General features: G+C 24.5%; 3 protein-coding genes across 3 annotated transcripts; all 3 read right to left on the reverse strand.

Annotated features, from left to right (window-relative positions):
• Positions 1-427: 427 nt before the first annotated feature.
• Positions 428-3,430, reverse strand: LOC129615195 (phospholipase A1-like). The gene is made up of 5 exons (XM_055530293.1): positions 3,368-3,430; positions 3,100-3,217; positions 2,183-2,311; positions 1,677-2,068; positions 428-456 (listed from the first exon to the last, which is right to left on the reverse strand). Exons 1-5 carry the CDS (start codon positions 3,420-3,422, stop codon positions 428-430), a joined length of 723 nt encoding a protein of 240 aa, XP_055386268.1. The 5' UTR covers positions 3,423-3,430.
• A 1,557-nt stretch (positions 3,431-4,987) lies between these two features.
• On the reverse strand, positions 4,988-8,600 carry LOC129615042 (apolipoprotein D-like). The gene is made up of 6 exons (XM_055530092.1): positions 8,508-8,600; positions 8,310-8,427; positions 8,071-8,201; positions 6,075-6,157; positions 5,613-5,711; positions 4,988-5,501 (listed from the first exon to the last, which is right to left on the reverse strand). Exons 1-6 carry the CDS (start codon positions 8,513-8,515, stop codon positions 5,371-5,373), a joined length of 570 nt encoding a protein of 189 aa, XP_055386067.1. The 5' UTR covers positions 8,516-8,600; the 3' UTR covers positions 4,988-5,370.
• Positions 8,601-8,680: 80 nt separating this feature from the next.
• LOC129615041 (ATP-dependent DNA/RNA helicase DHX36-like) lies at positions 8,681-12,300 on the reverse strand. Its single transcript, XM_055530091.1, has 3 exons — positions 10,794-12,300; positions 10,612-10,689; positions 8,681-10,533 (listed from the first exon to the last, which is right to left on the reverse strand). Exons 1-3 carry the CDS (start codon positions 12,160-12,162, stop codon positions 9,224-9,226), a joined length of 2,757 nt encoding a protein of 918 aa, XP_055386066.1. The 5' UTR covers positions 12,163-12,300; the 3' UTR covers positions 8,681-9,223.
• Between the last annotated feature and the right edge of the window lie 10,519 nt (positions 12,301-22,819).

The following is a 22,819-nucleotide window of genomic DNA, read 5'->3' on the forward strand; positions in this document are numbered from 1 at the left end:
ATTTAAGGTACCAAAAATTCAAATTTAACAAATTTCGAGAGGCAATAACTTGAGATAGGGAGTAGTGGTGGAAAAAAATTTTCTTCCAACAAAGTTCACTTATTGATTTATTATCTAAGAGCTATTACAATTTCAAAATCCTACAACCTAACGTTTAGAATAAAAACGATATCAATAATTTGGATAAAACGGATTTCACATAACGGTTAATTTTAACAGCCCTTTTGTTTTTGTAAAGTATGCTGCGGTAGAAGAAGACAAACCTCTAAGCAATAGCTTTGAATAGGGCGGAAATTGTAAAAAAATATTGTTCTAGCAAAATAAAACATTTATTTATTTTATTATGTTTTTATAGTGTTAGTTTTAATTATTGTTGACTGCTAGCTAGCTTATATGTATTTTACTGAAGAAGAAGGAAACTGTTATATCATTCTATATTTGCTGAATTTAAGAAGCCTATAAAAAATTAATCAAAATCAAAGTTATATAATTACTTTCTTTCAAAAGACTTTCAACATATTTTTTTTTATAATAAAGTAAACAAACTTACATAGGGTCTAAGTGAGAAATGGGTCTAAGTATCTTATTTTCAACAGTTGCTATTTAAAAGCAAGGAAAAAAGAAATTCTGCTAAAAAAAGCTTTAAATACCACTATAAATTTTTTAACAAATATTTTTATAAAAAATTTAGTAATTTAAAAAAAACAATAGATGGCGCTTTATTAAGCTTGAGTGTCATTCAGCTTAAAACAAAGTTGTGTATTCAATAATGTATAGGCAAAATATCAGTTTTCAATTTTTGTTAGATTTTCTTTGTTGAACCAAAGACATTATAGTTTACATAATGAGGAATAATTTTGAAGCTTTTATCAACACCACCAATGTGTACATAATAATAGATTGGCTAGAGTTTTTATTTTAATTATTAGATTTTATAAAACGCCGTAAAATTTTAATTATTTTAAATTAAGTTTTCTTTTCTCAGTAATTTATACTTACAGTTCAATGTTTCCCTAACTAACGCTTTAGGATGTTATTAATCATTCTCGTAAACAAAATGATAAAAATAAATTGTGGATCACCTCTCATATTATCACCTCTTGAAGAAGCTCTTACTCTTCTTAGTAATAAATATCCACACAAATCTGCTTTTAAATGTAAGCGTTAAATGGTAGTAAACGCAGGGTATGCAATTAATAAAATTTCTAATGACATTTACAAGCGGTTACATAATATTGCTTGCATACTTCAAGGATAACAAAATTATTTTAATTTAAGCTTTTGAGTATTTTAATATGAGACACTAGCAAAAATATAATCTTGTTATATGTATTTGGTTTTTGATATTATAAACCAAAAAAAGTTATGTAAAATTTTGAAATTACGCACACATATATGTACGCATGTGAGTCAAATTGTTGCTCTTTTTTAGTTAAAGATTTCTTTAAAATTTATTTAAAAAAAATACATAAAATTACAGATTATTAGTGCGTAAAAAGTTATGAATTTGAATTATGTGAATATTTACAAAAGTATATATTATAAATTTAATAAATTTTTTATACAAAATTATTAACCTTTTGCGAAAGGAAAATATTCATTAGTTTCCAAATAAAAAGTTCCATTATTTTTATTATTTTTTAAAGATGGTTCACCACCCATTCTAAATTTTTTACAATCATCATTAATACATTCACACTCTACTTTATATATTAATTTTTGTATTTTCTCACATTCTGTACCATAGAAACCAATATTAGAATTTATCGATTCAGCTAAATATAAAACAGAAGCAATATGATCACATGTAATCATATTAAGTACTTTTTGACAGTGCGGTTGTATTTTTCCGTAATTAGGATAAAAATCAGAGTTACCAATTTTTTCACGTATTCCAGCACCTATTATTCTAGCACTAGTATGAATTACTTCAATATATTGGGCATCATTTAATTTTATGAAATCATTATTATCTAATAAAAATCTAGCTGGATCTAAAGCATAAATTGTATCAATTTTATTTGGTAATAAATTTCTACCAGTTAAACCAGCAATATGTGCACCTAAACTAAAACCAATAATATAAAAATTTGAAAATTTAATATTAAATTTTTCATTTAAAAATTTAATTAGCATAGAAACTTTTTGTCCAATTTCTTTTAAATATGTTGTTACTAAAAAATAATGAATATTAATTGCTTGTTTCCAATTTACAACAATTACATTTATATTTCCTTTTTTAAGATAAGCATCCCGTAAAATTTTTATTGGATAATAATTATGACTACCATGCCAACCGTGAATGATAATTCTAAAAAAAAAATTAAAATAAATTAGAAGTATATATATATATATATATATAATTAAATTAAGGTGAATTTAATTCACATAGAATCGTCATTAATGTAAGAAAACATAATTTAAAAATGGTCATGCTACTTCTTTGGCAAACGGTTACGTAGGCAAGCACTTAAAATAGTAAAAGCATTTAAATTAAAAATATATCATATATATGGAGGGCTGAGAAGACAATCAATGCATAAGGCATTTTTCAATCAAGAATGAGTTGTTGTATGCAAATTAATGAAAATCTTGAGTTCGTAGATCTAATATAGTTGTAGTCTTTTTTTTTTCTCAAAAAGTCATTTGCCACTATGCTAAATATTGCTGATCTACAATGATAAATTCTTAGCCCTCTTCAAATACTTATATGAATGCATTTTTAACGTCATTCTGTTATATTTTACGCCTGCTAAAGGTACACGGTACATACTTGTATTTAAGTACACGTATATTATAGTTGTTTTTAATACACACTGTGAAGTAGATATACATATATACAAAATTACTGTCTTTAAAAAATTAAAATGGTGAAACAGAATGATAATTGATTTTTTATTGTCGCAAAAATCTTAATTTAATGTAAATTATAAAAAAATTCTATACATTCCATATAATTTAAACGGAATTATAAGTTATAATTTGTACAAAACTGTGCGATAAACTTCCTAAATATATAAGAAAAATGTTTGCATCATTATGAATATGAATATTAATAAATAGAAAAAAATTATGATATACATATAAATTTCAATATACCTAATAGGAAGATTTGCTTCAAATTCCTTCAAGGATTCCATATTTCCTATAAAAATTTTTGATCCATTTTCATTAAGTTTATTGTAATAATAGAATTCTACATCATCTGTTGCAGAAGCTGTACAATTTGTATATGGAAATTATTTATTACTTAATTATTAATGATCCGTAAAATGAATTTTTTTATTTCAATTAATTTTAATTGATTTGTTGAGCAAAATTATAAATTTTACTAAAAATTCTATATACATTTTTTATATTTATTTACCATTTTTACCAGTAAGACTAAATATTAAAACTATTAATGCTAAACTAAATAACATATTTTTGTTTTATACTGAAAAATTTAATTTCGTAAAAGTTGAAAAGAGCAACTTTTGTAACTAATAAAAATTTTTTATTTTAACCAGCCACATATTATTTTTTATGATATTTGGTAATTGAAATTTATTTTGATTGCGTGATACTATTTATTAGAATAATTAATATATTATACAATATGATTTTTTTTTTCAATTAAAACACATATTGTCACCTGTAATAATTACAACTGAAATATAATTTGGATGAGTTTTACATGAGATATAAATATAAAAAATTAATGATAATTATTTTTAAATTTTCAAATATCGCATGCAAATCAAAATGATTTGTAGAGTTAGGAAATTCAATTATTTCAGTATATTTACTACTATGATTTATATGGGATTCTTAAGAAATAGTAAATAATACTACATATATATATATATACTTTATAGAGTTGAAATGGGATTGCGACAATCATTGCGACAAAATTTTGTTTGCTTTCTAAACCTAAATTAAATTTACGAATGTAAACTGTTTTATTTTAAAAATTTTATTTAATTCTATAAATTACAATATTTTAAATAAAATTGATTATAAATAAAATGTAAAATTTAAAACAATGTAAAACATGTTATGTAAATATATTTAATATGTAACATTTAATATGTTAAAGTGAATTAATTAAAAAATAAGTATATACATTATTTGCATTATCATTATTTAAAAATATCTGTATATAATCAGCTGCAACCAATTAGAAAACTGTTCCTATTAATATCAATTTTTATTACTTATGTATTCTATATGTTGTAAACTGATTACCAATTGTGTTGTATTGTTAAATGATCAACTGTAGCGAATTAGAAGACAGATTCAAAAAAATCAAGCTGTAAAAAAAATTTATTTTTATAATTTTTTACCTGTGTTATTCAATTTATTGATATAATTTCTTGCATGTTTTTATGTGTATATGTATGTACACTTATAAAGTACTTTTCTGATGACACCACTTCTCATCACGTCGAGTTCTCGTTTGATATGCTTTTCTCTGTGATAGGGAAGCGTAATTAAATTAATTTATTACGTTATGAGATTATGAATTTATTTTGCCTATATCAGGGATTGATTAACTTTTGGGATATTGCAGGTTTCAGTAATTGGATCTTTGTTTTACTGGTCGATTTTAATTTTTGATAATTGATAAGAGAATATTGAACAATTTAAATTAAAATTTCAAAAATAAGCTTCATTTGAAGCTTATCTTTATTTATTATATATTTAGAAACCCAATTTCATGAAGAAATCTGACTTTTACTACCGGTTAAATTTACATTTTTGCGAATATACAGAGAAATAGTAAACTAGAGATTCGGGTGGCATAAAGTAAATCACCACTAATAGTAAAATTTACATTTTCCAAAGTACGTTAACTAAAACCTTGCTAGCGTTCATAAAATTAGAAAGAAAGGGCATTAGACATTACAACATGCGATCGATTAGGTACTCATCACATCATATTCTTTTATAAACATATACATAAAATTTTTATATTTAAACAATAAACTTTTTTTCTATTTTTTGCTTTTCAAAAGTACAAATTTATTTTCGAAAAATAATTTATATTTTAAAAATTTTTAATTTATTTGTTTGTACACATATTATATATTTGAAACTATGAATGTAAGAATCACATACTATTAATTACAACAATTAGAAATTCAAAAAAATATAATTAGATTAAATCTTTATAATAACAATTACCAACCTACATATGGAAAAAAAAAAGAAAATAAACTCAACAAAAATTAAAAAATTCTTAATTTTCTTAGCAACAATAAAAGAACCAAATACCTGAATTCATAATATAATACAATAGCTAACAAATTATATGATCCGATTACATACATACAAATCTTATAAATTTATTTTTCAGATATATGTACATAAATTATAATAGTTTTACTTTTATGTACAATTTGTTTGATCAGTGATTGTTAGAGGTTTTAAAGATAAACCTTTTTCTTGTATTACTGATTTAGCTTTTTCAATAGTTTCTGGTGACGGTTGTTGTTCTCTTGTTAAAATCCAAACGACTTCTACAACAAAAAAAAATTAAAAGTTTTTTTATATATATATGTATATATTATATTACAATGTATTATAAGCTTTATAAGTTTATATTATGGAAAATATAAATTTAATTTTACCTGTATGAAAATATAACAAATCATAACAAGAAAAAACAACAGAAAAATTTTCATAATCTGTATCCAATACCCAATAATTTGAAGAAGTCAATGTATCCACTACAATATAGCACAAAGTTTAAAAATTATATTAATTTTATATTATAATAATTGTAATTAAAATAATTACATACATATTATTTTTATTTCTGTATTATCTATTTAAAATAAATAGAAAAAAAAAAAACTTAAAATTGGGAAATAATTAAATTTTATTCAAATGCTTTTGAATTAAATTAAAAATTCAACTTAATTAGAAGTGATTAATATTTGGTAAATTTAAATATAATATACATTTGAATTAAGAATAATATGCTTATAAAATATAACTTAATATTTTATGATTTTTCGAATTATGAAATTAATAACTAAAACATATTATTTACATATAATACTCACATACTTATAATATGTAATACTCACGCGGTATATAATCAAAATTTACAAGTAATTTTCCTGGTGCTACTTCTTTGGCTGTTCCTCTAATGGAAGATTTCGAACCAAACCTGAATAAAAGAAACTGTTTATGACATCTTATCATAATAATGAGAAATTCATGAAATTATTTACGTTATTAACATAAATAACTTTTTTCATATTATATATATATGTACATATAATTCTAAATACAAATTTGTATTATAACTATATTCAGTACCCAAATTAAAACTGTTTATTTAATTAAAATAAAAAATTAATTTTTTTTTGTCTTTGTTTTTATGCTCAGTTTCGTTTTATTATTTTGTATATGTATAATGTTCTATTAAAGATAAAGTAAATAAAATAAAATTCTAATATAAGTTTATTTTGCTTTTTAAAATTTAAAAAAACCATTAGTTAAATTAGAAAACAGAAAGTTAAAAAATAAAGTTCTGCAGTCTTAAAATATTGCAAAGGAGTATTAAAGTTTATTATAATTTGTACTACAAAACAAAAGGTTTTGTAATTGGTAAAAACTATTACATGGTTGTTGTAAAGAGTCTGGTAATGTCGACATAATAATATTTTTCATAATGTTTTATAAAGGAAATTGCTATTCAAAATAATATACAACAAAAATGCAGACAAGCCGTTTTATTGTTCTTGTGCTAAGTGGAGAAATTTATAGGCGCCACTTCCATTTTTATAAATTAATAGAATGTATAACAAATCTAAAAGAACATACAAATGATTTTAAAGTAAAAATTATTTACAATTACAGTAAACAATAGTTATTTTGTTTACCTAATTAAAAAACATAGTTATTATCTAGATTTAAATGAATATTAAATATTTTAAACTAACATGTCTAATAAAAAAAGCTTAATGCTCTTTTACTTTAGAGTTCTTAATTGCATCTGTGAATATTTGAATGTATGTGTGTATACATGTATAATATCCACTATTTACTCATTGCTATTAAAATTATATACAAAAATACGCAGTAAGTATGTACATTGTATATATGTACATTGTATGTATATTTATATATCTAGGAAAATCATTAGCAGCTATTACAATGCAAATATTTTTCTTGTACACGTATACATATGCACATACTGCATGCGTCATTACGTCAATGAAATTCAATTAGAATAAAATAATATTTATTAAGTTCTTGTATTTAAGAGCCTAATATTTATAAAGAAAAACGTGATAAATCTGATATGGCCAGTATAATATCAACTGGATTTTGTATTTACTAGATAATTTTCAAAAAAAATTTCAATATTTTTTACATATATTCTTAATTTAGCAAAACGATTGCATAATTTTAAAAATGACTATGAACAATTTATTTTTAATTTCAAGACAATTAACCAATTTCTACTTATGACAGCTCCGACAATGTTTATATAGTTTTTATATAAACATTTATATTTAATATATACTAAAATATGTTGAGTTTTTCATTCTGAAATTCCGTTTTTAACTTAAAGTATTTTATTTAGCTTTCTTCAATAAGTAAGCTAAATCTTAAATTTTCAGATTCTGTTAATTATTTTGTGAGTTGAAATATAAAAACTTTAAAGACGTCCGTAGATTTTTGCTATTAAAATAACTAAAAATGTAAAATTGGCCAATATTATGTAAAGTTGTTAACACCTGATTAACCCGAGGTCACGTGTAGTGTATGAAAAGTATCAGTATGGTATAATTTTGTATTACCACAATAAATCTTGTATGTAATGCGGTCAATAAAAACTGGTCAAGCACAAATATTTACACATTAAATTATAATTGTTCAAAAGTTTTTTCAAAAGAAGGCGTAATAAAATTTTTAACTTGAATTGATTTAGCGAATATTAGTTAATCGAATTTTTGTTTCCAACATGAAATTTTAATAATATGTACATCATATTCTTTTTATTATGTATAATATGATGTAATGTCCATGGCATTACTGATAAATTTTTTATGTCAAAAATAAATAACTTACAACATCCCATATTGTGTATTTACTACGGATATCTTGCCGTTACCCAAATTCCCGTATTCGGCTGTTATGCATTTTCCACCAGCTTCAAAAATGAACGGATATTTTGCGTATTCATACCACTTACCAAGATACTTTAAATCAAAAATTAAATATACAAATTACATATCATTAATTGTTATATTGTATAAAACTGGTTCAATTTAATTCAATTATTACAAAGTAAAAATATTATATGAAACCTTATCAGGCTGAAAATCCGATTTTGTGGTAATATTTTCAGGACAATTTCCAATATATGGCACTTGAGATTTCACAAGAATAATATTAAATGCGAAAAAAATGCATATTATGTGCGCTCTAAATATATAAACACATTAATTGCAAAGAATTTTTTAAATTAAAATAGATTCAAAATTTTATGTAAATCGGAAACTTACAGAAACATTTTAATAATTTCTTAACGGAATCACAACACTTGTTTAAACACTTACATCAACAAAAGTAAAATAAATTATGAACAATTTTTTATAGATTTTACGAGAAAAAAAAAACCCAATTGTTAACTATTTTTTCTTTTATTTTTTTTTGTTAATTTCATTTACAATACTCTTGTACGTGTGAAATATTAAATATTATAATTAATTTACTAGAACTGCAACTGGAAGTGCAAGCATATGCAATATTTTAAGAAAAATATTAGTAGCTCTGTAACATATGTTTATATTATTGTATCATACACAATTTTGATTAAAATTCAGGCTTCTAAGCCCTTTATTTTACTAAGGCAATCAGTCAATACTTATATAACACGAAAATATTTTATAATAATTATACTTTATTATATTTCATATCTATGCTTTTTGTTTGAAAATATCTTAAATTTAGCTTATACAAAAATGTAATTTTTAAATTTTTTTTGTGTATATATATGTATAAAAAGTTATATTTTGCACATATGTATGTAGATTAATTAAAAAAATACACAATATGTATTACAAAAGTGTACACTATAAACTATTGTCAACAGTTTATAACATTAAATCTAATTTTTCCATTAACGCATATATATTTAAAATTTTTAACAACTATCAACCCTTTTTTGTTATAAAACAAAAGTTTTGAGATTAACATTAAAATAACAGATCTAAAATTGTTAATAGTTTTCTTCTATAAAAAGAAGTTTTAAAGCTTCGATAACTTTCTTATCATCGCCAGTAAATTCATATGCCGGATTCATAGCTAATTTTTCTAATATTTTTTCAAAACGTTCCCTTAATTGTAGCAATACATTTACCGTTCTTTTATTTGAAGGAAAACGGAGTGTGTTATTTCGCACATAAATGAAAATTTCCATACCATCAGATTTAATGGTAACATTATCAGAAAATATAATAATTGCTATTGGTGATATCATAGACGACTCTCGCAGATATACATAATTACCAGATTTATGCTTATTGTAATATACAAAGAATTTGGAATTAAATTCACTTTGTTTACGATTTACAGATGTAACATGAAATTTTACGTTGTTTCCATCTTCTGGTGTTTGTAAAACATGTTCAATCCTTTTTTCATAAGAATTCTTCATATTTCTAAAGGCTATTGACCTCAAAAAGGCAATATTTGGATATAAACCAGCTGTTATTACAGCTCTTACAATATTCAAATCCGCAGATGATTGATTTATTTCTGAATGATTAGGAAAAGGATACTTAATAAAACCTGTAGATGCCAAAAGTTCACATAATTGAATTTTCATTTTTTCAATTTGCATAACTATAGATTCGGAGACAAAATTTTCATAACAAAATTTATCTGTTTCTTTTTTTTTAAGCGCACTTCGGAATTCTTTAACAACATTAGAATAAGTGATATGATCACTTCGTGAATGTTCAGCAAACTCTAATTTCGTATCATCAAATTCTTTTCTCTTTTTTATATTTTGAGAAAATGGTTCTTTTAAGCTAATTGTAGCAGCTACAGTAGTAATTGGATCAACACAACCAAATATAGTTGACAATAAAAGCATTTTTCCAACTTGGGAATCTATAGGTAACTGCATAAGGTGTAAGCCAAGAGGAGTCATTACTTCGTCTTTATCTAATGCATTAATTTGTTTAAGAAAATTTATACCGTCATCTATTGTTTCATTGCGAGGCGACGATATTAAGCTATTCAAGAATGCTTTAACATCATGAATTTTTAAACTTTTCAACCACATTATCACTGATTCCATTCTAGTTCTTTGAATTGTAGGAACAGGATACTCCTCAAAATTTTCTTCGCGAATTTTAGTATATAAATTGAAGCATATACCTGGTTGACATCTTCCAGCTCGCCCTTGTCGTTGAGTTGCATTTGCTTTTGTGATCCAATATTCTTCTAAAGTTTCAATTTTATTCTTAATATCATAATATTTTACTTTGGCTTTTCCAGCATTTATCACATATACTATGTCATCTAGAAAAATTAAGCAAGGAATAATTAAGCAAGGAATTGGATATATAAACAGAAGATTAAAAATTTAAATTTAGTTACCAATAGTGATTGATGTTTCAGCAATATTTGTAGCTAGTATAATCTTCCTTTTACCTTCAGGAGGCCGATCAAAAATTCCTACAAAATTTGAAAAATTGAGCGTTATAGAACATTTTTTTAATTTTTAAATATAATAAAAAGAAAAAGTGCATACTTAATTGTAGCCATCTCTTATATCTTACCTTTTTGCTTATCGGTAGGCATTGACGAGTGAAGGGTATATATAATATAATGTTCATTTTTATTTGTAAATTCCAACATTTCATGCAAATTAGAAATTTTTTCAAATGATGGTAAAAATATTAATATTGCGCCGTCTGGCATTGTTTTGTCTACATGAACTATTAACCGTTCTATTAAGTCTAGATTGATTTCTTCAGTGAACGGATTCTCCAATGTTTTTAAAACTGTATATGGATATTTACCTTCAATTGATTCTGTGTATCTTTTTATCATTTGTTTAAATTCTTTATTTCTTGTTAATTCTGCTCTTCCTTCTGGAGTATTATAAAAATTGGAATGCTTTCTCGATTCATAAGTCCCAGCATCCGGAAAATCAAAAAAGTTTAAGTCTCTTAGTATTTCTTCCAAGTAAAAATTTTTGACGGGATGCAGTGTGCCTTCAATATTTATTATTTTAAAATTTGAAAAATTCTTTGAATATTCTTCAAAACCGAAGGTTGCACTCATTACTAAAACTTTTATTTGCTTGTTGTACTTAATAATGAGTTGTATCAATCCAATTAAAAGATCTGATTCAGTGTCACGTTCATGTATTTCGTCTAATATTACGTGGCTTACTGTTGCTAATATTGGATCTGAAATCATCATTCGTAGCAAAACACCGGAAGTGCAATACAAGATCGAATCAGCGGGTCTGGGAAGAACACTTTCTAAGCGAATTTGATAACCAACGGATTCACCTAAATTCTCGCCTCTTTCGTAAGCAACCCGTTCAGCGATTGAAATTGCTGATATTCGTCGTGGCTGTGTACATATGATGCGACAATATGACCCTCGATTCATATGATGATCTAATATAAATTGAGGAATCTGTGTAGTCTTACCAGATCCTGTTTCACCATTGATTAATACAAAAGTATTATTTTCTACGGCATCCAAAATCTTATCAGTGTATTTAAATACTGGAAGTTTTAACATATTTTTGATTTGAATGTCATTTAAAATTGATTTATAATTGGAATTCCGAAATGTGCCTTGAGGAAAATCAGAATCAAGCATGGGAGCTCGAATTTTTAACATATCTTCAAAAGTCGATTTAAGAACTTCATTATAAAATTTTTCGAATGCATTATTGTGTAGAAGTTTTGTGTCTGTTTCAGATACAACTAAAAGTCGTTCTATATTGTCCAATAAATATTCTGATAAAATAACATTTGGTATTGGATTATAAGAACCAAGAATTTTTTGATTGTAAGGCAAACTTCTCATAAACTCCAGAAAAACTTTGTCCATATCTTTTTCATCTATAGTTATTTCTGACATTAATTCGACTACGCTACCAAATGTTGACAAGTCGATATCCTCCATATCTGAACCCAATATTACTCTCCTTATAAACCTATTTAATAAATATTGAATTTTTATTCAAACTAATATTAAATAATGTAAACTTGTATAAACTTGTAAAAATCTTATAAATTTTGTAAATTCCCCTATTAATCGTACCGTGTGTTTACAACTAGAGTTGAAGAACTATCAATGGCATTATCGATATTATCGATAGTTTTCAAATATCGAGTATATCGAAGTTTTTAAAGTCAATATGTTACTATCGTTAATTAAATTTTTAGAATCTTAAGAAATTATTAATTTTTTAAATGGACAATTTGACAGGCACATATAATACTGCATTAAATTTTATGGTTTCCATAATAATATTTATGTAATGTTATATACATAAGGTCATATCTGTTTTCCGTTTTAGTTAAAAAAATTTTTTTTTTTTATTCCCATTTAACCCATTCATTATGTATATTCCGTATTTCGTAAAGCCGTCATTGAGTAGTTTTCCTTTTTAATCTTTTTCAAAATAAACAAACAAAAACAAAATAATGGTCATGCCAAAATTCAAGATTTAAATTTTTCGCTCTATGTAATTTAAGTATTAAATTTGAACTTAAATGTTAATGTAATTCGATTTTCGATCTAGTACTGGTTATCTATTACGATATTGCACTTAAAAGTTTGGAATTCAAAAAAAGATTAGAAAAGGATTTAGTTTGAGTATTTCAGAGTAAATGTTCATGGCATTCATACCATAAGCTTTACATATTACAAAACTGTCGATACATATATCTCGATAGTCTTGCGATGATATATCCAATATATCAATGGTTTAATATATCAATAATTCTACAGCACTAATTTCAAAAGCCGGTGAATGACGTTTACTTTACTTGCATTGCATATATTCTTCATTCAATAGCCGATCTCAATCATTTCCATGTGATTGTAAATTTTATTTTGAAACAATAAAGGAAAATTTATTGTTATAAATTTGGCGAACCGTTTTCCGCTGAATTGCAGTACAGTTGAATTTTTTAGCCGTTTCCGACTAGCACTTCATCCCACCGTTTCGCACTTATACTTTCCGAATATACATAAGTAGTGCAATATTTTACACACTATTTATGTAAATTTTTTCCATACCATTATAAACAAAATTTAATGAGTAAAAAATTATTACTTGATGTATATGTAAATGTAAATTTATGCATAAAAAATTAAAATTTACATTTATCACTCTATGTGAAATTAATTGTGAAAGCGTACTTTACTTAATAAAAAAGTACTTTGAGTATTATTCAGTGGGGTTTATTCTGAACTTCGAATCACTAAGTGACATTTATCGTAAAAAGTTCAAGCTTTATTATAGACACGAATCATTTGTACGAATTGTATGAATATTGAACTTTTTACGATAATTATCACTTAACTTGGAGATTCGATACTCAGAACAAACTCCAACTATATGATTCTTATGAAAGTCTGATGTATAAAGGATTTTCATCATCAGATTTCCCGTAAAAGTTTTAAAAACTATATGGCGCGCAAACTATTTTTTTTTTTAATTTTCGCAGTAATCAACTGGCTTCTGGTTTTTACTTTTTAAAGGCGTAATGTTTTTGAATTCGATGTGTAAATACTTGTCAGAATTATTTTAGATTAAAAAGTGGTAAGTTTGATTTGCGCTTAAGCTGGATTCATGTGTTCGCCGTTTTTGAGATGAGCTATTTGTAGTAGAAATATTTTTTCTCACTTTCATTTTATTGTTCATTGGTTCGTCTAAAGAAAGCTGATCGTTTTTTTTTTATTATGATTCATTTATTATTTTTTTGGCAAGAATTATATGTAAATGTAATAGTTCAGTATAGGTTAATTTAGGTTAACGCTTTAAAAAACCTCCGCACTAAAGTTGAAGTTGATTTAATAAAAATAAAGAGAATGTCAAAAATTCAAATTTTCATACAAAATACATCAGCTCGTCAGAGTCAGTGAATCACGCCTTAAGACCTTAAACATATGTATGCTATTTTCATATGTTTTTTTTTGTAAAAAAAATTAACCTAAAATGAATAATTACTTTGAACAATCTGAATACATATTATTTCCAATTCTTACTTTGTAATGTCTTTTATTATAAATTTTTAAGCTTTCAAAAGACTCAAATTAATTTTTTGGGACTGTTTACGACAAAATCTAAGATTTAATCCCATTTCTGGTTAAAGTCGTATATATGATAATGTAAACATGTTTTGACATCAGACTTTGTCTAATACAGCTGATATGCATATTCATACGTATACATACATATACAGCAGTATAAATATTTTTGTTAAGTGCAATAATAAAAATTACTCTATTGTTATTCCTGATTTATAAAATAAAGAAGTATATTTCAAAAAATTTTTTTAATATTAAAAAAAAATTCAATTAATTACAAAAAATATGTACATATGTATATTCCCTACGTATTTAAGTACATTCAAATGTAATTTTATAATAATTGCGCTACAATATTATTGAACAAAGTTGTAAACTTTCAAAAGTCAGGTACACTACTCCATCTGTGGATTAGAAGATGAAATTTTAGTTTAATTGTATTATGTTTTTCTGTCATCAGTTATTAATTAAAGTTCACGGTTTATACATAGTGTCAAAATGTGGTTAAGTTTATCTATTTTACTCTACTTTATAATTTATTAAAGATTAAATAATAATTAAATAATAAATTTAAATGAAAATAACGAAAACAAGTTTGTATACACATGTACATACATTTAGACTTATTTTAATCATCAGTTTAACCAACAATATCAATTTGCAATAAGGCTGCTTTATAACGGCGTTACATTGAAGAATTTTTATGGGAAATGGTTTATTCCACAGGTGCCAGGTACGATATTACTTCAATGATTTATTAGAATTCAAAATTTTCTATTTTCTAATAAGATGCTTTACCATAACCAGTTCTTGTTTGTAAATGTGTTTTTAAATTATTAAGCACCGATTCCTTTTCAATTTTAGACAGATTTTTTAAGAGCGCATCATCTACTCAAATGAATTAGGTGTATTATTTTAGCCTCAATAACATAATAAATTTTTCTTTTTAAATATTAAATACAGCAAAAAATTTCTTAATAATTAAATATTGAAAATTTCAAAAAATCGTTTTATGCGTTTGAAATGAAATTTTATATTTTTTGCTAAAATTTTCAATTTTTCAATATACAAGTTAGGTTACAATGTACATAATTGGGTATTAGTATCTATGCATCTATGTACATAAGATTACTTACGGTTTTTAACGATAAGGATTAAAGTTCTTTTTTTTAAATAACACAAAATTTTTTTGACACAGAGCAATTAAAATTTGCTCTTAATATTGTATTGTAAATAATAAATTTATTTTGAAATTTAAGATTTTTTTTGAAAGAAACAATTACAAGAAGAAGTAGAACGATTACAGTACAACGATTCACTCAACTTTCATATAAATAAAAAAATAATTATTATAAAGTGTAGGTATGCCCTCCTTACGTTATATTGTTAATATTTTTAGTTAAGCATGTAGCACTTTCGAGTGAATCAAAAACTATGTTGTAAATGGGCGCTTAATAAAGCAACTGAAATATAAATTTAATTTTAATATTACTACTCCGTTCAGGTTAATTACTTTGAAATATATTTGCCAAAGCTTAATTTTGAATGTAAGTTTAAAGTCACCCCGAGAATTTCATATGGTGCACCTATTTCAAACAATTGTCTTCGCAAACTGTTTTTTGAATAAAATTTATTGTCTCATCCATAGTTTGAAATTTTTTTATAAAATTGATTTAAAAATTTAAGTTCTTACAACGTCGGAGGGGCTGATGTCCAAAACAGCATGATACTAATAAGAAATGAAATGTAATTTTAATTTTTTGATTTTGAAATTTACCCCACGTAATTCGGAATCAACTGTGTTCGAATCAACTCAAATTTTTTTTTTGTTTAAATTTAAAACTTTGAATTTAATTTATTGAAATATCATCTATTGCCTTAACATGTTTATTCTTAAAACTATGAAAGTTTTTTATCTTCATTTATGTTTGAATATTTGCGTCTATAAATTTAAATTTTCTCTTTTGAATAATGTGGATATGTATGTATATTTTGTATTATATAAATGTACATATGTACATATAAATATAGAAGATTGAAATCGACACAATATTAATTTTAAATTACTTACAAGTTGTTAAAAAAATTTAACAAAGCCAAAATACCCTTATTCTAAGGACATTTCCTTTTCAATATATTATTAACAGAACAGATGAATAAAATATATAAGTTTGATATAGAATATAAAACAGATGTTTAAAATAAATATCTCCCAGAATAGAATGTTATACAGGAATGGCACAACTATTTACATTTATGTACAAACATATAAATGATAGGAGTATGTTTGTATGTGGGAGTATAGTGTGTACATTTTATTATGTAAATGTAGATAGAATGGTGTAGGTAAAAACATAAAAGGACATAACTTTCATGTTTATTTATATTTTTGTTTTTCTTGTGAAATTGTTCTTTTTCTTTCGTAACATTTTATATTTTATATGTGTAAAAAGTTTTTTAAAAAAAAAAAATTTTTTTTCCTTACATTCACTCGTTTTATTTTAATTTTTCTTTTTTGATGAATTTTCACTTTTTCTTTTTTATGTGAGTTTTTGTTGCAAATAAAAATTTTGAAATTTTCATAAATGGCATAAAAATTTTTTAATGTCCTGCTGTGGTTAAAGATATGTATAGTACATATGTAAAGATATATGCTCCAAAAACAGAAAAAAGATGAAAAACAAAAATAAATTATTCTTATGGGATGTTTTAGTTGATTATATTTAATGTAATATGCTTACTATTAGATATTTTAAGTTCTTATATGTTCTGAAAAATGCTGGTCTAAGCTCTAGTAGGCAGATTTTTTGAATATTTGTCTGCAATATTTCAATCATATCAACCGATTCGTCCATAATTTGAAAATTTATTTTTTGAGAGCAATGAATTTGAAATAAAGCTGATCTTGATTCCAAGAGAAGTGCTTCAAGAAATGCAAATTTTGGTGTTAAATAAAAATGTTGACGGTATGAGATTTATGATTTGAAATTATTGGAATGTCTGTTAAAATAACGGGTTCATGTTATTTAGCAGTTGTAATGATAAAGTTAAATTTGAATATTTTTTTCTTTGTTAAATATTTTAATTAATGAAATTGAATTTTGAAATCATATTTTTTGAATATTCTTTTTAGATTATGTGATAAATTATATGAATGTGTGTATAATAGATTACGTATAATGTTAATAAATAAAATTATGAGCAGACGAAAAAAGATTGTTCAGATAGTCAAAATGTTGAGATTTTAAAACAAGAGAAAGATTTGATCATGTTCGTTTTAATATTTTTTGCGACCGTATATATCGCAATAAATTCCTTAATACTCGAATACTGAATATATACAACGTACATAAATATTTAATACATGTTAGTAACGCTATAAAATCTGACAGGACGTTAAACAATTTCGCTTCAAACAATAATTCAGAAATACTATGAGTATTTTGAAATCCAATAAATTTTGAGATATTTTGTAAAGTAACAAGGGCAAGGGTTTTTTTTTGAACTTGGTTGATTAACATTTCTCATTATCAAACCGATTTGAAATTAATGAAACATCTAGATAGATTAAAGAATAGATCTGATCTAGAATAGGTTAAAGATTACATCATCGTTTTGGAGATTTAATTCCCATAGCGTGTTTTGTTTTCAATTAAATTTTTTTTATATTCAAGACTACTATTCAATTATATACGTTTATATAAATGTACTCATAAAGCATTTCGACCATGTACTCTCAAAAGCTCTTACATTCTTTCGAAATGAATTTTCAAATTAAAAATATGTTATAAGGGAAATAGTATGAGATAATTTTTGCTGCTTTCGGAATAAGTAACAAGAATAACAGATTTGTAAAATGTTACATTTCATTGAAAAATGAAATAGATTTCTTGCAAAAGATTAAACAATATTTTATTTTTTGTATTATCTTATATAATATATCAGTACAATATTACCGTAATCGTAAGAATATTACCGTAAATCGTAAGGCCTTGGGTTTTAGCACAGTCTGAGAGCACTGGAAGCCCCCCTGAGTTTGACAGCGTGGCTGGCCGGGAGGTTAGCGATATGTAATTCCGCCGGAGAAAATGGAGTTACGAATACGTTTGTATTCAAGGCATACGCTTGAATGTGATAGAAAAAAGAAGAAATCAAAATGATTTTATTAATCTATTTATTTTGTTTTTCTTTTGAGTCACCATTTGTATTTTCTCGAACCGCATATTATAAAAGTCATTTCCTTCGAGACTTATTGAACTTAAGAAGGCAATAAATATTTTAAATAATAATCTGAATTGTTTATTTTTTCTGTCCTTTACCACTTTAAAATCTTTAAAATATGGCTTTTATCTCTCTTGATGTACTTATTTGTATATTTGTATATTAAATGTCCTTTTTGTATAATTTTATGTTTTTTCTTAAAATTTATTATTATTATTTTTAGGATATTCAAATTATTGTTTTATGTACATACATATAAATGTTTATATATATATATATATATATATATATATATATATATGTGTGTTCTTATGTAAGGTTTTTACAAATTTTCCTACTTATATAGTCCTCATAACAAGGATGAAAAATTTACATGCACATGTTATGTTCATATATGTATACATGTAGGTGTATAAGTATTCTTTTCTTTTATAAATTTTCTAAATTTTGTTCTCAAGAATACTAAAAAAAACATATTGTTTGTATAAATAGTTGTTAATAATTAGCTACATAAATATATACATATGTATGTATAGGAAAAGTATCCTTAGTGTAATAAAATTTGGATTAAGAAAAATAAAGTTTTCAACATATCAAATAAATGCAAAACTTTCTCTTAATTATATACAATCAATATTGAATTCTAAATTATATGAGACCGAAAGGAAAAATGCAAACATATTATTTACAAAATAATAATTGCAGAAAATTAAATTAGCGGAAAATTTTTTCTCATGGGCCTCTTTTAATTTATATAAATAAAGGGACATAAATTAAATCGTAAAAATTTATAGAATAAAGAAAATAAAATTGATCAAGTTCCGTTTAATCATTCTTATATAGGATATATGAATATAGTGTTTAAGTTAAATTTCTCACATCAGTATAAAAAGTATAGACGTAATCGTGATTTAGTAATTGCTGATATTTAGGCCGAGTAAAAACCCGTGACATCCCAATTTTTCTTTTTTTTTCTATTTTCTTCTTTATACGCGGCAGCACCAAGGGGAGCTATATTACCTTATTCGATTTCTCCTTTCATACAGTAGAATGGATGAGGTTAAGGAATATAATGTAAGGATAAGTGTAGAATAAGTAAAAACCGTGTAAATATAGGTCGCTATTTTTTTTACAAAGGCTAGAAATAAAAATACTTTATAAATAATAAAGTTTGACTCTCCTGTTACAAATGGATTTAGAAATTAATGATATTATAATTAATTATTTAGAATACTTTAAATGTATTCAAGAAGGAATGTATAAAATATTTTCAACTTAATATCCACATTAATCCGAAAAGAAAACAAAGACTTAATCGCAATAAAATTAAATCTGTTTCTTCACAAAAAGGACGAAAAAAAAAAAAGTTTTCTATAATTCCATGACATTTTTAAAAGATTATATTTAGGATTTAATTAGTTATAATTATAAAGTATATAGAATCTTTAATTTCAGGCAATTAATAAATAATGCCCTTATGGCTTTAATACGATAAAATCGTATATCGTTAATTAATTAAAATATGTTAATTTTAAATAATTGAAAAAAAAAATTATTATTTAAAATTGACCGAACAAATTTAGTAAAAGAGCTATTTTAAAATAATTTGATTTAGCTTATTCTGTAATTCGAGCTGCTCTCAAAAAATGGCTCGAAAAGTTTTTCTACCTTCTTCTGCTGTTGTCTTTAAAGGCAACAATTTAATTTTAGGCAACTAATTTTCTTATTCAGGCCTCATAAGTAGTGTTAAATGTTTTTTATAACAGAAATTATTATGTGTTTTAAGTGTTAATAAAATATTGTTTAAAAAGACAATGTTTTTAATTACTTTACATATAGGGGAACGTTCTATACAGTGTTCATGAATCAAGCATTTCTCATTAATTTTGATTGGTCTGACGGAAATTTGATAAAAAAATGGATGTGAAGAAAACGTCCGTGGATTTTTTTCGAAGAAAAATATAGAAGGCCATCAAATTTTTCTTAAACAAAATTTATGAACAATTTTTTAATGTGTAAACGCTGACTTACTTTACAAACCATTTTTTGATTCAAGCGTATCCTAATTCTACAAACATTGTTTGGTTGCATGAGTAAATACCCATGTGTGAAACTAAAAATGAGGAAAAATATTGAAGATCCGAAAATATTGTCACACATCTTTTCAATTACAACGAAATTTATAAAATATTTGAACTTGAATGTTTTATTAAAAAAATATTTTAAAATATACGCAAACGTGTTGATGTGCATATTTTGTATATTTGAATGTGTTATGAAAATAATATTCGTGACAATTTTATAAATTTTTTGACATTTTCACCATTAGTTTTTAGTAACCGTATTGTATATAATAAAGGGGGAGGTTATGTCATGGTACCAAATTTCATATCTAAGGAAGCATATATACCCTACTTTTAGGGAGATATCTGCCTGTTTGTCTGTCTGTCAATTTGTCTGTGCAGATCAAATATATCAAGGACAGAACCGATTTTCAAAAAAATTTATAACTGAGTTTACTTTGAGATTATAACTGAATGAAATAGTTTGGTTAACTTTTGGGATATGCCAGATCCATGGAAATGGGTCCTTAGTGCCGGAAGTTTGTTATAACTATATTTAAGGAAATAATTATTGACTATATTTAAGACAATAATCAGCGTACTTCCCTGAAATTATATATACATATGTATATAGGCTGCGTCTGAAAATACAACAACTCATCCAACTTTTTGAGGAAATCAGGTATCATCAAGTGGACTTTTACTGCAGGCCGAGTTTATTTTTTTACTCATATAGAGAGAACCGATTTACTTAAACTTAATTTACATTACATTTCTGGAATATCAGGGGCCGGAAACAAAACTTTCACTAAAGACCGATTTAACATATTTAACAATATCTCTGGAACTAATTGATGGGATTTATTAAAATTTAATATTTGAGTTCTGGTAGTTAACAACTGGGAAACTTTGCAGGAAAATAAAAATCTGAACACGGAAAATAAAGCTCTAAAAATTTAATGGAAATTTCATAATTTATGCAACATTTTAACAATGCGGTCGGTTATGTGCCGGCCACATTAGATTTTTTCTGTACTAAATTGTGTTAAGAAAAATGCTTTGTATTGTTGCCGGATTGAAAAAATTTTAAATATTTGTATTCTTGTTTGCCTTAATAAGTAATAATAATGATGAATATCCTTGATTTTCATGTTGTATACATGCACGTAAAAGGCTACGATTTGTATTCAATATGAACGTGGAATAATTTGTAACATACACGAACAACATTTCGTCAATTGATTCTCACTTTATTGAATGTACAAAAAATAAATTTTATGTTCGAATTCATTCAGTTTATATTATGTAACTTTTAAAGCAAATCAAATCTTTAGAAAATTTAAAATCTAAAACATCTAAAGTATAGCAAAAACTTCAAAAGCTTGGCATGCAAGGAAACAAGATCAACTTACGCTTTATAAATTAATTTAATAGTTTTAAGTTATTTTTAAAATTCATATTATTTGGTTTTAAAATCAAATTAATTTTAATAATAACTACTATTTGAAGTTTACTATATAAAATCTTTAACTTAATTTAATTAAGAGTTCATCCTAAATATATGCAATAATTTTTGAATATCGAAAATTGAATTAATGAAGTTTAATTCTTAAATTATGGCAATATAACAAAACAAATAAATTAAAATTAAAATAAATTGTAACTATTTTAATTAACATTAAGCAGAGCGTTAATCTACAAGAGTAGGTTTATGTGTGGATTAATCTAAACTCGTGTTAAATTGGTGAAAGCCAAATTAAAATTTCGATATTGAATATAATAGCAATTTTTTATGATATTAAAGTATGGTGATTTAATATATCTGTTATACTTGCATATGTACATTATATTTGTTAAAAAGAAACAAATGTTATCTGGAATGGCAATAAATCACTTTTAATGTCTTTTTTTTTATTACAAAATATTAAAGTGTAATATAACGCATCCCCGTTCATATACGTATACATGTGTGTAAAAAAAGTTCTATAACGTTGCAATGATTTGAAAATTTTTGCAAATCATCATTGTTTTTTAATAAATCGAAATCATTGTATATTATTTGTTTCTGAATAGTGAGTGATTGAATGTCAATGTTTCTTTACTTTCTGATGTTTGACATTTGTTGAAAAAATTTTTATTGCCATATAATATATTTGTTATGTATGTCACAGTATGTATGTATATATGTATACGGTACATACATTTATATTTATACATATATGTAAAATATTGTGAGT

The sequence above is a fragment of the Condylostylus longicornis genome, unplaced genomic scaffold (genome assembly GCF_029603195.1).
Source record: "Condylostylus longicornis isolate FDR11 unplaced genomic scaffold, ASM2960319v2 ptg000135l, whole genome shotgun sequence".
Lineage (NCBI taxonomy): Eukaryota > Metazoa > Arthropoda > Insecta > Diptera > Dolichopodidae > Condylostylus > Condylostylus longicornis.

Coding starts and splice junctions, on each gene's coding strand:
- LOC129615195 (XM_055530293.1), bottom strand. CDS start 3,422: ATGTTATTTAGTTTAGCATTAATAGTTTTAATATTTAGTCTTACTGGT. Junction 3,218..3,367: donor TAGTCTTACTGGTAAAAATG/GTAAATAAATAT, acceptor CAAATTGTACAG/CTTCTGCAACAGATGATGTA. Junction 457..1,676: donor TGAATGTATTAATGATGATT/GTAAAAAATTTA, acceptor AATTTTTTATAG/GCTTCTTAAATTCAGCAAAT.
- LOC129615042 (XM_055530092.1), bottom strand. Junction 8,202..8,309: donor CGGATTTTCAGCCTGATAAG/GTTTCATATAAT, acceptor TTTGATTTAAAG/TATCTTGGTAAGTGGTATGA. Junction 5,502..5,612: donor TTTGTTATATTTTCATACAG/GTAAAATTAAAT, acceptor TTTTTGTTGTAG/AAGTCGTTTGGATTTTAACA.
- LOC129615041 (XM_055530091.1), bottom strand. CDS start 12,162: ATGGAGGATATCGACTTGTCAACATTTGGTAGCGTAGTCGAATTAATG. Junction 10,690..10,793: donor GCCTACCGATAAGCAAAAAG/GTAAGATATAAG, acceptor CAAATTTTGTAG/GAATTTTTGATCGGCCTCCT. Junction 10,534..10,611: donor TGAAACATCAATCACTATTG/GTAACTAAATTT, acceptor TAATTTTTCTAG/ATGACATAGTATATGTGATA.